The sequence below is a fragment of the Tubulanus polymorphus genome, chromosome 3 (genome assembly GCF_964204645.1).
Source record: "Tubulanus polymorphus chromosome 3, tnTubPoly1.2, whole genome shotgun sequence".
Lineage (NCBI taxonomy): Eukaryota > Metazoa > Nemertea > Palaeonemertea > Tubulaniformes > Tubulanidae > Tubulanus > Tubulanus polymorphus.
Window position 1 is genome coordinate 22886590 of NC_134027.1, and position 13366 is coordinate 22899955.

A 13366-nucleotide genomic window follows, 5' to 3' on the forward strand; every position below is an offset into this window, starting at 1 on the left:
AAATACCATCAATTAAATAATTCATCATCTTACTTAATTCCTTATCTTCCTTTTGCTTTCTTGAAATTAAAAGTCTCCTCAAGGAGCTCTGTTGTATCAATATTCAGTAGTTGGCGATTCGTGTTTAGAAAACCAGAGTTTCTATATTGTTCAGTTTCATAACTGTCATCATCATTACTTTTCACACTTTAAGAATATCACGACTATCTTCTGGTCGCGTTTCACTAATAATTACCTCTGAGGGTTTAATATTAACCTCCATGTGCTTACTATCAGCCACCATGTGATTATCTAATATTCCCTCTCCGGGATATATTGTCACCTCAACAGGGTTTTCTTTAAATACAGCCTCTTTGCGTGAAATAACTACCTCTATGGGTTTTTCATTTAACACAGCCTCGTCAGGCGAAATAACTACCTCTATGGGTTTATCATTAAACAAAGCCTCTTTGGGCAAAAAATTGACCTCGAGTCAGTGGGTCTTATTAAACTGGAGGGTACCTCTCCATTTTCTGGCTTAGTCAGCCGAAACATCCTCCGGTCCTTCCTGGCTGTAAGGAATAATTCCTGAAATTCTGCTTTATTGTATTCTGTATACTGTATTTGATATATTTCTATGGTTGTTATTTCATGGTTTCTGGTCATGGTAATTCTATAGCCTGAGAATTTGTATAGTTCAATAGATATATCAGATATTGAGATTTTTGGTCACTTGTTATATGGATTTAGACCGGTAAGGTTGTGTTGCTGTATTTGAGTAAAGGGTGAAGATTTAAATTGAAGGTTTAGACAGCCAAATATTACGGTAAATTGCTAATATAAAGATATTCTCTTATGTCAATAATTATACAAATTTATTTATGGTAATTTTCTATTTGTTTGTAGTTAATCGTGCATCCGTGTTTGTGACGTCTGAAAATAAATGTCCTAATGATTTTTTGCCACGGAACATGAATCTTACGTATCGGTTGATCTTCACATTTTATTAACGTAATAATGGCTACAGCAGCAACTGGCCAACAAGATGTTAGGCCAAAAGAAACAAGAAATAGGTCGCTGACCGAAAAAGGTGTCGAATACCAGAAGGAGAATAAACTGAAAGATAGAAAAAGTCTCCTGAAGAAGCTGAACATCTGTCTAGTACTCTTCTGTCAGTTATTGAGCACAGTGACTATGATGTTGTCCAGAATTCATACAAAGACTGGATCAAGACGTACGAGAATTTCTTGCAAGTTTCAGATGAGTACTGTCTTCTACTCAGTTCTAAAGAAAAAGAGAATTTGTCGGTCGAAAGTAACGAGATGAATACATACTTCAACCAAGTCAAAATGGCGGCTGAAAATACTTTGTCGGTACTCGCAAGATCGAAACGGTCTGCTGAATCCAGGAAGTCTGTTAGATCAAAAGCTAGTTCAGTACGCTCTGATTTGAGTAAGGGTAGCTCCATAATATCTGCTCGTTTGAAAGAAGAACAGAGAAAAGCAGAGCTTAATGTCTTGCTGAATAGTATGAAGAAAAAACAGACTCTTGAGCTTGAGAAATTGCGGCTGAAACAACAAGAAGAGTTTTTAGATTTGAATACGCAGCTGGAAGTTAGTGAAGCGAAGAGTAACGTGATTGAAACACTTTTAGATAGGGAATCGAATAAGTCAATGATTGATGATAAATCGTTCCTTCCTGAACCATTTCCTACATTTCTGAAAAATGAAATAGCTGAAAATGATGGTTCTTACAGACCTTTGAATCCACGTGCTACTACGTTCATGCCATCTGATGTCGGAAGCGTTGTTAATGCGGAACCAAGAGGTCTAGATTCGATTGTGAAGCATATCAAAAGGCCGTTTGTTGAAATAAAAAAATTTGACGGAAATCCTCTTGAATACCGGCGTTTCATCCGTCAGTTCAATTCTAGAATTGCTGAGAATACGGACGACGACGATGAACGGCTAAACTTTCTCGAACAATTCACAATTGGTGAGGCAAATAGAATTGTAACAGGTCTTAGCTATATTGGTTCAACACGAGGATATCAAGCTGTTCTTACAGAGTTTGAAGAACGATACGGTGACTCGGCGATCATTGCAAATGCTTTGTTAAAGAAAGCTATAAACTGGCCTATGATTAAGTCAGACAACAGTAAAGGCTTGGACGAATTCTCGATTTTCTTGTTAGAAGTAGAGAATGCTGTGAAAGATATAGATGCATTGAAACTTCTTGAGTACCCTGACAATCTGAGGAAGTTGGTGGGTAAATTACCATGGTCGCTTCAAGATAGATGGAGAACTATAGTACAGACAACGCGCTCTGCTGGTAATACTATAAATCTGAATACCTTAGTGAGTTTTGTACGGAAGGAGTCAAAAAAGGTGAACGACCCGATTTTTGGTAAAGATATGATGGCTGCTGCGTTAGATCAGAAGAAAGACAAAAAGTCTCTGCGAATATCACAGGGTAGCCGAAATACTGTTGCTGCACAGACGGGGAGCATTTCTCATACGAATCAACAAAACTCATTTAATCTTGCATTGAAGAAACCATGTATATACTGCGCTGGCGATCATGTATTAAATGATTGTAAAGACCTGTCTAATGTGGTCTTTGAAGAAAAAATATCTTTTCTTAAAAGAAAAGGCCTCTGTTGGGGTTGTCTCCGATCTGGACATCAGAAGAGAAATTGTAGATTGAAGATGAACTGTGATATATGTAAACGGTTGCATCCAAGTGTACTGCATGATGATTCTAGGTCACTTCCTGAAAACCCAGCAATTATGACACGAAGAGATCAGAATCAGAACACGATATCAGATGTAAAAGATGGAATTCCCTGTGGCGCCATAAATGATGGTGAAAAGAAGACAGATGGATTCTGTACTATGGCTATACTTCCAGTTAGAGTGAAAGTGAAGGGAAGAATTCCAGAAGTGATAACTTTCGCCTTCCTAGATCCTGGAAGTAGTATTTCTTTTTGTACTTCGTCGTTGTTGAAGCAGATCGGCGGTATTGGCAAGAAAGTGAGATTGAATCTCGACACTATGGCGAGGTCTACAATGCTTGATACTCAGATTGTTCATTGTTTAGAAGTCAGAGGTTTGGAAACTGAAGACGTAGTTTTCATGCCTGCTGTTTATACTACAGAGCAGATGCCAGTTTCACCACTGCATGTGCCAACAGAAGATGACATCCGTAAATGGTCGCACATGAGTGATGTTAAATTGCCTAAGATAGATGCAGAAATTGGTCTGTTGATTGGCAATAATATTGCGGATGCATACACACCGTTCGAGTTACGGACAGGCCCTGCTGGATCACCACATGCTTCCAGAACTAGACTAGGATGGGTCGCCTGGAATGTTATTAGATCTGGTGATGAAGACGATGATATAGTTACCGACACTGTTGACAAAATCAGCTGTGCTGTGAGTTCTCTTGATCAATTGGTTCAGGAAGCTATAGATTTTGACTTTCCTGAGCGAATTGCTGAAGATAAAAAACAATGGTCAGTTGAAGATCATAAATTTATGACGATGATGGAGTCCAATGTAAAAATAGAGAATGGACAGTACCAATTACCAATGCCATGGCGTGACAAGAATTTGAGGTTTCCCAATAATATTCGGCATGCTGAGAAACGACTGTCAAATCTGAAAAATAAGCTGTTGAAAAATGACAAGTTTCGACATGACTATAATGTATTTATGGACAATATATTGGCTAAAGGCTACGCGGAACAGGTTCCTAATGAAGATTTGCGTTTGGAAAATGGTCGTATATGGTATATACCTCATCACGGGGTATATCACCCCAAAAAACCTGAAAAAGTCCGTGTCGTTTTCGATTGTCCTGCACTTTATGGTGGAGTGTCTTTGAATTCTCAATTGTTACAAGGGCCAGATTTGACTAACACTTTGGTTGGTGTGTTGATACGTTTCAGACAAGAAAGAACCGCAATAATGGCAGATATAGAATCTATGTTTTATAGAGTAAGGGTTGCACCGGATGATAAAGACTGCTTGAGATTCTTATGGTGGCCGGATGGTGATTTGAACAAGAAAGCCTTACCATTCCGTATGTTAGTTCACTTATTTGGGGCAATCTCATCCCCGAGTTGTTCTAACTGGGCTTTACGCCGGACAGCCACTGACAACGTTAGCAAGTATGAAGTAGAAGTTACCAATACAGTCTTGAAAAACTTCTATGTTGATGACTGTTTGAAGTCTCGTGTACAACAAGATGGTCAAAATCCAGAATTTGTGATGAAACTGATATCTCTGTGTAAAGAAGGGGGCTTTCGACTCACCAAGTTTGTAAGTAATGATCGTTCTGTAATTGAAAGTTTGCCAGAGGAAGAGCTTGCTAAATCTTGCAAGGAGTTGAAGAGTCTGGATTTTGGTTCGCCAACAGAAAGAGCATTGGGCGTCCACTGGAATATAGAGAACGACACTTATGGCTTCAGGATAACTTCTAAGCATCAACCAAATACACGCAGATGGATTTTGTCAACGGTCAGCACAGTCTATGATCCTTTGGGTATTGCTGCCCCATATGTACTGCCGGTGAAAATTCTGCTACAGGACTTATGTAGAGAGAAGCTTTCATGGGATGAAGAAATTCCTGAAAAATATCTGAAAGTTTGGGAGAAATGGCAGGAAGGTTTACCTGGCCTTGAAGAGTTGGCTATATCACGATGCTTCAAACCTCAATGGTTTCATGGTTCTTCGAAATCTTGTCAGCTGCATCATTTTGCGGACGCAAGTGATGTTGGGTACGGCACTGTATCATATTTGCGCCTTGAAGATGAAAATGGTCAAGTACATTGTTGTTTTATATTTGCTAAAAGCAGAGTAGCTCCTTTGAAGAAAATGACAGTTCCTAGGATGGAATTTGCTGCAGCTGCATTACTGATTAAGATGAATAAGATGATGTTGGAAGAATTGGAGTACAGTGTTTCAAATGTATATTTTTGGAGCGACAGCACTGCAGTACTGAAATATATTGCTAATGAGACTGCTCGTTATCACACTTTCGTAGCGAATAGAGTGAATTTAATTAGAGATGGTTCAAGTATTCAGCAGTGGAAGTTTGTAGATGGTCATCTGAACCCAGCAGATTATGCGTCTAGGGGTTTGTCACTGGATTGTATAGAACAAAACTCAGTAGTATGGTTACACGGCCCGGAGTTCCTTTGGAAGCCAATATCTGAGTGGCCATGTCAACACGGTGTTTTACGGTCCCTGAGTGATGATGATGTTGAGTTGAAGAAGACTTCTAATGCTGTACTTTCGGTTTCTGATGATGATCCTATAAGACATCTATTTAACTACTACTCAAGCTGGCATAGACTCAAACGTGCCGTTGCATGGTTTTTAAGGTTGAAAGATTGTTTGCTGTTGAGAGTAAGTAAACGTCTTTCTGGTGAAAACGCTAATGCTGAACGATTGAATACCAATAAGCTGAGTACTGATGATCTTCAAAGAGCCGAGCTGGCAATTATTAAATGCGTACAGGAAGATTATTTCAGGAAAGAATTAGTGATTCTCCGTTCAAATGATAGAAAGTTGATTCCCAGAGGTAGTCAATTGTATCAACTAGATCCTGTTTTAGAAGACGATATAATCCGTGTTGGTGGTCGGCTGAGAAAAGCATATTTTCTTGAATATGAACAACGACATCCGGTTGTATTGCCTAGATGTTCTCATGTGTCGAAATTGATATTGTTGAGTGTTCATGCATCGGTCGGGCATCTTGGTAAAAGCTCAATGTTAGCCCGATTGCGCGAGCGTTACTGGATTTTAAGGGCTAATCAACTGGTTAAGGATATAACGAGGAAATGTGTTTTATGTAAAAAGTACCGTGGTCAAGTTTGTAATCAGAAGATGGCAGATCTTCCTCAAGAGCGATTGTTGCCTGACAATCCGCCATTTACTAATACGGGAACAGATTACTTTGGCCCGTTTGAGGTAAAACGGGGTCGTTGTATTGAGAAGCGTTATGGTGTTATCTTCACCTGCCTGGTAACTAGGGCTGTTCATTTGGAGGTCTCGCCTACTCTGGACACATCTGGTTGTATTAACGCTTATCGCAGATTTATCGCACGACGTGGAAATGTACGTCTAATTCGATCTGATAATGGAACCAATTTTGTTGGAACCAATCGAGAGCTACAGAGGAATATTGATTGTTGGAATAAGGACCAAATCCATGATTTCTTATTGCAGAACAATGTCAAGTGGATTTTTAATCCTCCAGGTGCGAGTCACTTTGGAGGTGTATGGGAACGCCTCATTCGTTCCGTCCGTAAAATCTTGTTTTCATTGATGAAAGAACAAGGTTCAAATCTAAATGATGATAATTTATCCACATTGTTCTGTGAGGTCGAGTCGATTTTGAATAGTCGACCTATATCTACGTTATCAAATGATCCAAATGATCTACAACCTTTAACCCCGAATCACCTATTACTGTTACACAAAGGATCTACTTTTCCTCCCGGACTATTTGACAAATCCGATTTATATACTCGACGTCGTTGGAGGCAAGTTCAGCATATTGCGAATGTTTTCTGGAAGCGGTGGACATCTGAGTATTTGCATCTCCTGCAGATTCGCAGTAAATGGAATACTGCGAAACGAAACGTATGTGTTGGAGATATTGTCTTCATCGTCGATGGATCCATCCGTAACTCGTGGACTCTATCGCGTATTTCAGAAGTCCATCGTGATCGAAAAGGTTTTGTTCGTTCGGCTTCAGTAAGAACGGCAAAGGGTACTATTTTTCAGCGTCCTATTGATAAGCTGTGCGTTCTCGTCGAAAATGAAATTAAACTTTAGATTCTTTTTGTTACTTTAGATTCATCGTGCTTAACAGTCAAGAATAGGTTTTTGTTTTTGGACATTATCGTTATTATGTTAATTGAGTTTCTCAATTAGGGGGCGGGTATGTAAGGAATAATTCCTGAAATTCTGCTTTATTGTATTCTGTATACTGTATTTGATATATTTCTATGGTTGTTATTTCATGGTTTCTGGTCATGGTAATTCTATAGCCTGAGAATTTGTATAGTTCAATAGATATATCAGATATTGAGATTTTTGGTCACTTGTTATATGGATTTAGACCTGTAAGGTTGTGTTGCTGTATTTGAGTAAAGGGTGAAGATTTAAATTGAAGGTTTAGACAGCCAAATATTACGGTAAATTGCTAATATAAAGATATTCTCTTATGTCAATAATTATACAAATTTATTTATGGTAATTTTCTATTTGTTTGTAGTTAATCGTGCATCCGTGTTTGTGACGTCTGAAAATAAATGTCCTAATGATTTTTTGCCACGGAACATGAATCTTACGTATCGGTTGATCTTCACACTGGCCATGGCCATTATTGCTGCTAAGCTAGACAAGGATTCCTTGTCCGAAAGTTTAGTTTTCTGGTTTTCTACTACTGTTTCATCTCTCCTTTTCTCACTTTTCTTAACTTTATCGAATCGAGTTAATCCATCGGCATTTTGATGGATCGCCCCTTTTCTATGAGTGATCGTAAAATCATAAAGATTGTAAATATTGTTGTAATGTTGATAATTGTAAAGACCACCTAGCCAATTTTCCACTGGGCTCTTTCATATTCATCAACCATTTTAACGCGTGGTGATCGGTGACTACTTCAAATTTATTGCCATAAATGTATGGTTCATACCTCTTAACTGCCTCAACTACCGCTAGGCATTCTCTCTCAGTCGTGGATAGGTTACGTTCTGCGGCCGAGAGAGTTCGCGTGCCATAGCAAATCACTCTTTCAGATCCATCATGAATCTGTGCCAGAACAGAACCTATAGCTTCTGAGGATGCATCAGTAAATAAGATAAATGGCATTTCAAAGTTTGGATACGCCAAAATTGGAGTGGTTGTTAACTTATTCTTCATTGTGTCAAAAGCTAATTGACAAGATTCAGACCAAATAAATGGAACGCTTTTCTTAGTTAGGTCTATCAATGGCTGAGCTATGCGTGCAAAGTCTTTTATAAATTTCCGATAGTAAGAACACAGATCTAGAAATCCTCTTAGTTTCTTAATGGTTAATGGTTGGGGATATTCTTGAACAGCGGCTATTTTATCCATATCAACCGAAATTCCTTCCGCCGAAATGATATGTCCTAAATATTTAACAGACTTCAAACCAAATTTGCATTGAGGATTTCAATCTTAGTCCTGCCTGTCGCAATCTATCAAATACACATCTTAAATTATCTAGATGTTGTTGCCATGTACTACCAAAGCATATGATATCATCTATATGAACCATACATATGTCATTAGTCAAGCCATGTAAGACCTCATCCATCAGTCTGGAAAAGATTCCTGGACTGTTGGCCATGCCTTGAGGCATTACCTTCCATCTATAAAGTCCTCTTTGAGTACAACATGAAGTAATATCTCTACTCCCTTCTTCTAATTCAGTTTGAAAGAATCCTGATAATAAATCAAGAGTAGTGAAAATGATTGGTTTGCTTTGACCCAATGAAGATAAAAGTCTTTCGATTCTTGGCAGAGGATATGCATCCTTCCTAATTACGGCGTTTACTTTTCTATAGTCTACACAAAATCTATAAGAACCATCTGGTTTCTTAATAAGAACCACTGGAGATGCCCACGCGGCATCTGATGGTTCAACTAAATCCATATCAACCATTTTTGATACTTGTCTATCTATTTCTGTCTCAAGAATCGGTGCAGCTCGATAAGGGCGCGACCTAATTGGGGGATGTCCTTCAACATCAATTGAGGCTCTTATTAAATTAGTTCTACCTATCTCTTCCGGGGAATTTGCAAAGCAATCCCTATATTCCTTTGATTTCGTTAATTCATTTTTCTGTTCATTAGTTAAATCAGACTCACTTCAATCAACATTTGGAGCTCCCAATAAATCATCATTTTCTATGAATGGGCTTGCAGTTTGGTTAAATGGTGACCTTATTCCACTTATTTCTGGTTTATCTTCCGTGTTGGAAGATTCTTCAATAGAAAATATTTCCTTACCCGTATTACTATACTGTGGTAGGAAATAACCTAATGTGGTTCCTTTACGTATAATTACATCCTCGTCATTTACATTCATTAATCGAACCGGTATATAAAGTTCATTAACAGTTCCTAATGTTTGACCACATAATATTTTATATTTTGCTGGTAAATTATAATCAGAATTTACTATCCCTTGAGTGCCATTCGATATAGGTGCTTGAACACTACCCATAATAAAATTTCAGAATTTGCTGGTATTTTCTCACTTTGTCTTGCTGCAATTTTACTAGACCAACAAGTGGTGCTACCACTCCTATTTTTGTTAAAGTCAATAATCTATTCTCAAAATCAATAAATGCTTTATATTTTTCTAGATAATCGCTTCCCAAAATAACATCATGAATAAGATTATCAACTATGTAAAAATCATGAGTGGTTGTATCGTCATATATATCCAAATTAATCGAGGTCAATCCTAATAATTTGAAATTACTTCCCTGTACTGAAATTGCTTCTTCAAAACTTCCCTTTTTAAATGCGGGCTTTTCATTTAAACTATTGTATACTTTCAAGCTCAAAACCGAAATTCCAGCACCCGTATCAATAAGGCATTCAACTGATTGACCATTAATTTTAGCGTTTATTGTCATCGCTAACGATGTCATAAATGGACATAGGGGTAATTTAGTTGCATTGATGGATACACGATTGTTTGACTCTTTTAAATTAAACTTTGTTTTGCTCGAAATAATGGGTGAACTTTGCTTGCAGAGGAAACCGGGTTTTTGTCAAATGTGATTAGATTTTTTGGAATTACTTTTTGTAATTATATCTTCATCAGAGTTCGTGTATTCATCATTTTTTTCTAAGCTGATTGTCGGGGTTGTATTCTCTTTGTTAGACCTAGAGTCTACCCCTTGAACCCAGGTCTGTTTTGGTTTTCCGAGTTCGAATTTGACCTGCCATTTTGACGTGGGTTATTTCTATTATACTGGTAATTATTGTTAGGATTCTGATAGCGCGTGCACTCATGGTGCCCAGTTTTACCACAACGCTGACAAATGATTCGGCCTTGATAGTTTCTTTGGTCTCTTGTAGGCAAATTTTTGTGCATTCTTTCAGTTTGAATTTTGAGACGCAATAATTCTCTCTGAAAACTATCCATCTGTTTGGTTAAGAGTTTTGTTATTTCCTTCATTTCCGAAACATCTTGCGAAACAGTGTTTAATTTAGAATCAGAAGGTGAAGATATTCCCGCAATCGGAACTGTGTTTTGAAGTGAATTGACCGATTCATAAAGGCGTGCAAAACCCTCAGCTTCATCAATGGTTGATGGACCTTTAGCGATAACGAACATCTTCATGCCATTGTGCATACCCGAAATAAATGGCATTAATCGTTCACTTGACGTTTTTCCCAAGGACGAGCAAATGGCATGAATGTCTGTTATGTAATCATCTCTTCCCCTTCACAGCTCGTTTCAGATGAACACCTAGATTCGCTATAGACTAGTTACATTGATAACCATCGCATTGAATGTACCGGTTAATTTTCGTCAAACTTCATGCATTTCCGACTGGCGTTTTGGAAGTTACTGTCAATAATAATCACATTTGACATCCACCTTTTATATTCCCATTGCGGCAAATTCGGTTATGATGATGAATGGTTTCGTCTAGTGAGAAAACAACAAAATCAAAACGTACAACAATAATGCTTGTAACAGTTTCACTCGCAATCGAGAATCGCAAAAGAGATGGAGAGATTTTCTATATGACATTTTCACACAAATACATGTTTGACGAGATAATCGTGAATATTTCTAGACAAAAATCTGCTGTGGATATTAGTCAACCATTGATTCCTAGTTTCATTCACTTAATACTACTTAAACCCGTACTGTGGATCGGTAGATGTGACGCACGCACGGACGCATGTATATTTTTTCGAATACACTCCTTAAACTATACACATTTAACGCGTAATTCCATTGCAACATTTCTGCAAATAAAGAACGACAGGTTAGATCGAGTTTTCAAATTCATTTCTTAATTTCCACTATCAACATTAGATTGATATTCATCAATGAGAAACACAAGTAAGAGTTAATGAGAAACGCAGTAGCAGTTAATGTGCTTTCGTGCACTGGACTCGACCTTGGGACCTCCGCTATCTGAGAATACTATAGTTTACGGGTAGTAGTTTTCCTGCTTAGCGGTGGGAATTCACTTTGATATCATTCTGACCTCGCTACGAACGAACTTTTGAGCAAACATTTCCCAACGTGCTCAGATGCGTTACGTATATTTCACCATTTACAATGAATTCTGCAACAACGAACATTTACATCAAATTTAGTTACATTTACATTTAGCACAGCAATAAACTTTCATGAATTTGAGTGTATTTTGTCAGGTTTCAAAGAATTGACTTTTCATTTGGTCCGAACAATAAATCGTGAACTTCCATTCATAAAACATTATTTCACTTGCGTTACATTATTTCCAGTCAGTCAGTCTACACAAGAGTTTGCCTTCACGTGTGAATCAGACATTTAGTATCTTATATCCTCATGAATCATGAATTTAACTCAGATGCAAATCGGTTGACCTTATGCTAGTTACACAGTACTAATGTCACTAATTCACGCACGGTGAATTTTTTTGGCTGCCTAATTTAATACATCAAGATTTTGGAAGTAGCTAATTACAAGGGTGAAGATCATTTTGTCCATTTTTATATTTTTTTGGTCGTTTTCTACGTGTAAATAGTCCGATAGTTTATTGTGGTTTTTTCTCGGGTAGATGCTTTTAACGGTAGGTCAATTATCATTGAATTAAGTCACACATTTCTATGAGAAAATCTAGAACATCTTGGAGACAATACAGAAACATTCTAACGAAGGGCTAGATATCGTAGACATTTTTTCCAACCATCCTTGACCGAGCCTCCGCGTCTGCCTTGTCATTTTCGGGAAAGTGAGCATTTCATTTGTCCGCTTGCATTCTTAGTTTTCCTTCGTTAAAATTTAGCTTCTAACGATATTTTACTGTTTTCTAAAAACACTGTATATTCATACATATCATCTATGTGTTTCTGGATATTATTGATTTTATATTTATTCCTGAACCGAATTTCCATCAATTGCAGTTTATTCAAACATTAATGAAGCATAAGGCAAAGACTCGCGTATGGATTATATTCGTTTCATCTGAAACCTTCTTATCTCCCTGTGAAAAGCGTTTACTATTGATAAAATTATATTTCAGACTCTTACGCTGCGGAAACACTGTATGTAAATGTGGCTTTTGGCGGTAAGCAAATCATCATTAAATCACTTCATCAATTATCATTAACCCATACCATAAAATTCATAAAATCGATAGACATCATTTTAAGCAAACAATTTAGAATCTTCACAAAAGACTTAGATATTGTCGGTTTTTTTTTGTTTTAACTACTCGTCACCTTAGCTCCGCGACCGCTTTATCATTTTTCTGGGATAGTGATAACTTTTTAAAACTATGTGTTTTGTTTGTTTCCTTCATTAGAAGCAGAGTCTGCAACTGATGACCAGAACCATTATGAAGAAGTCAGGAACTAGCAAAAGCGATCTCTTTTCTTCTAGTTAGTTAATTCGGCCACCGTGTTAAAAACTGTGGATTAGGGATACCGGTTCATTCGTGACGGTGTTACGGTCCCGTTTTGTCTGACGAATCGCAGGTAGTTTGTTTTCAATGAATGAAATCGATCCTTTTCGGAAGAAATAACATAATTGATAAGAGTTCAAATGTCAAATCAATGCCTCGAGGAAAATAAGAATATTTTCAAATGCAGATAAATCCTAAATACAGGGATAGTATTTGTACATGTATGTATATTTGTAACATAGATGCAGCTCCGATCTGTGATACGTGTCTCTCGAAAGTGATATTTTGTTCTCAATTGAAACATTTTCTTTTGTTATTACATTTTGTACGAATTGCGTTGGATTATTTGTGGGTAAAATATCTTTTTCTTATCTTTATCGATATTAATCTATTTAATCGATTCGTTTATTCAATTTGTTTATCTAAATCATTTAATCAAGGCTACGCCGTGCTTTGTAAAGTTAACCTGATGTTGAGTTGAAAATAATGAAATATTGCTGTTTTCCATAACGGAATGTATACAATAGATTCTTCTTACCTCACTCAAGTTTACATCTACCCTTCAAACAACATCTACATTTTTCCTCTCTCAATAATTACACATGAAATAATCTTATAGGGAGCCTTGTTCTATCGTTTATATGTATTGGCTATTTTTATGTAAACTTCTTTCAAAATAAAGAATATCTCACGCTCAAT

General features: G+C 37.2%; 1 protein-coding gene across 1 annotated transcript; it reads left to right on the forward strand.

Annotated features, from left to right (window-relative positions):
- The first annotated feature begins 996 nt into the window (after nucleotides 1-996).
- Nucleotides 997-6827, forward strand: LOC141902197 (uncharacterized). The gene is made up of 2 exons (XM_074789838.1): nucleotides 997-1140; nucleotides 1188-6827. Exons 1-2 carry the CDS (start codon nucleotides 997-999, stop codon nucleotides 6825-6827), a joined length of 5784 nt encoding a protein of 1927 aa, XP_074645939.1.
- The last annotated feature ends 6539 nt before the right edge of the window (nucleotides 6828-13366 follow it).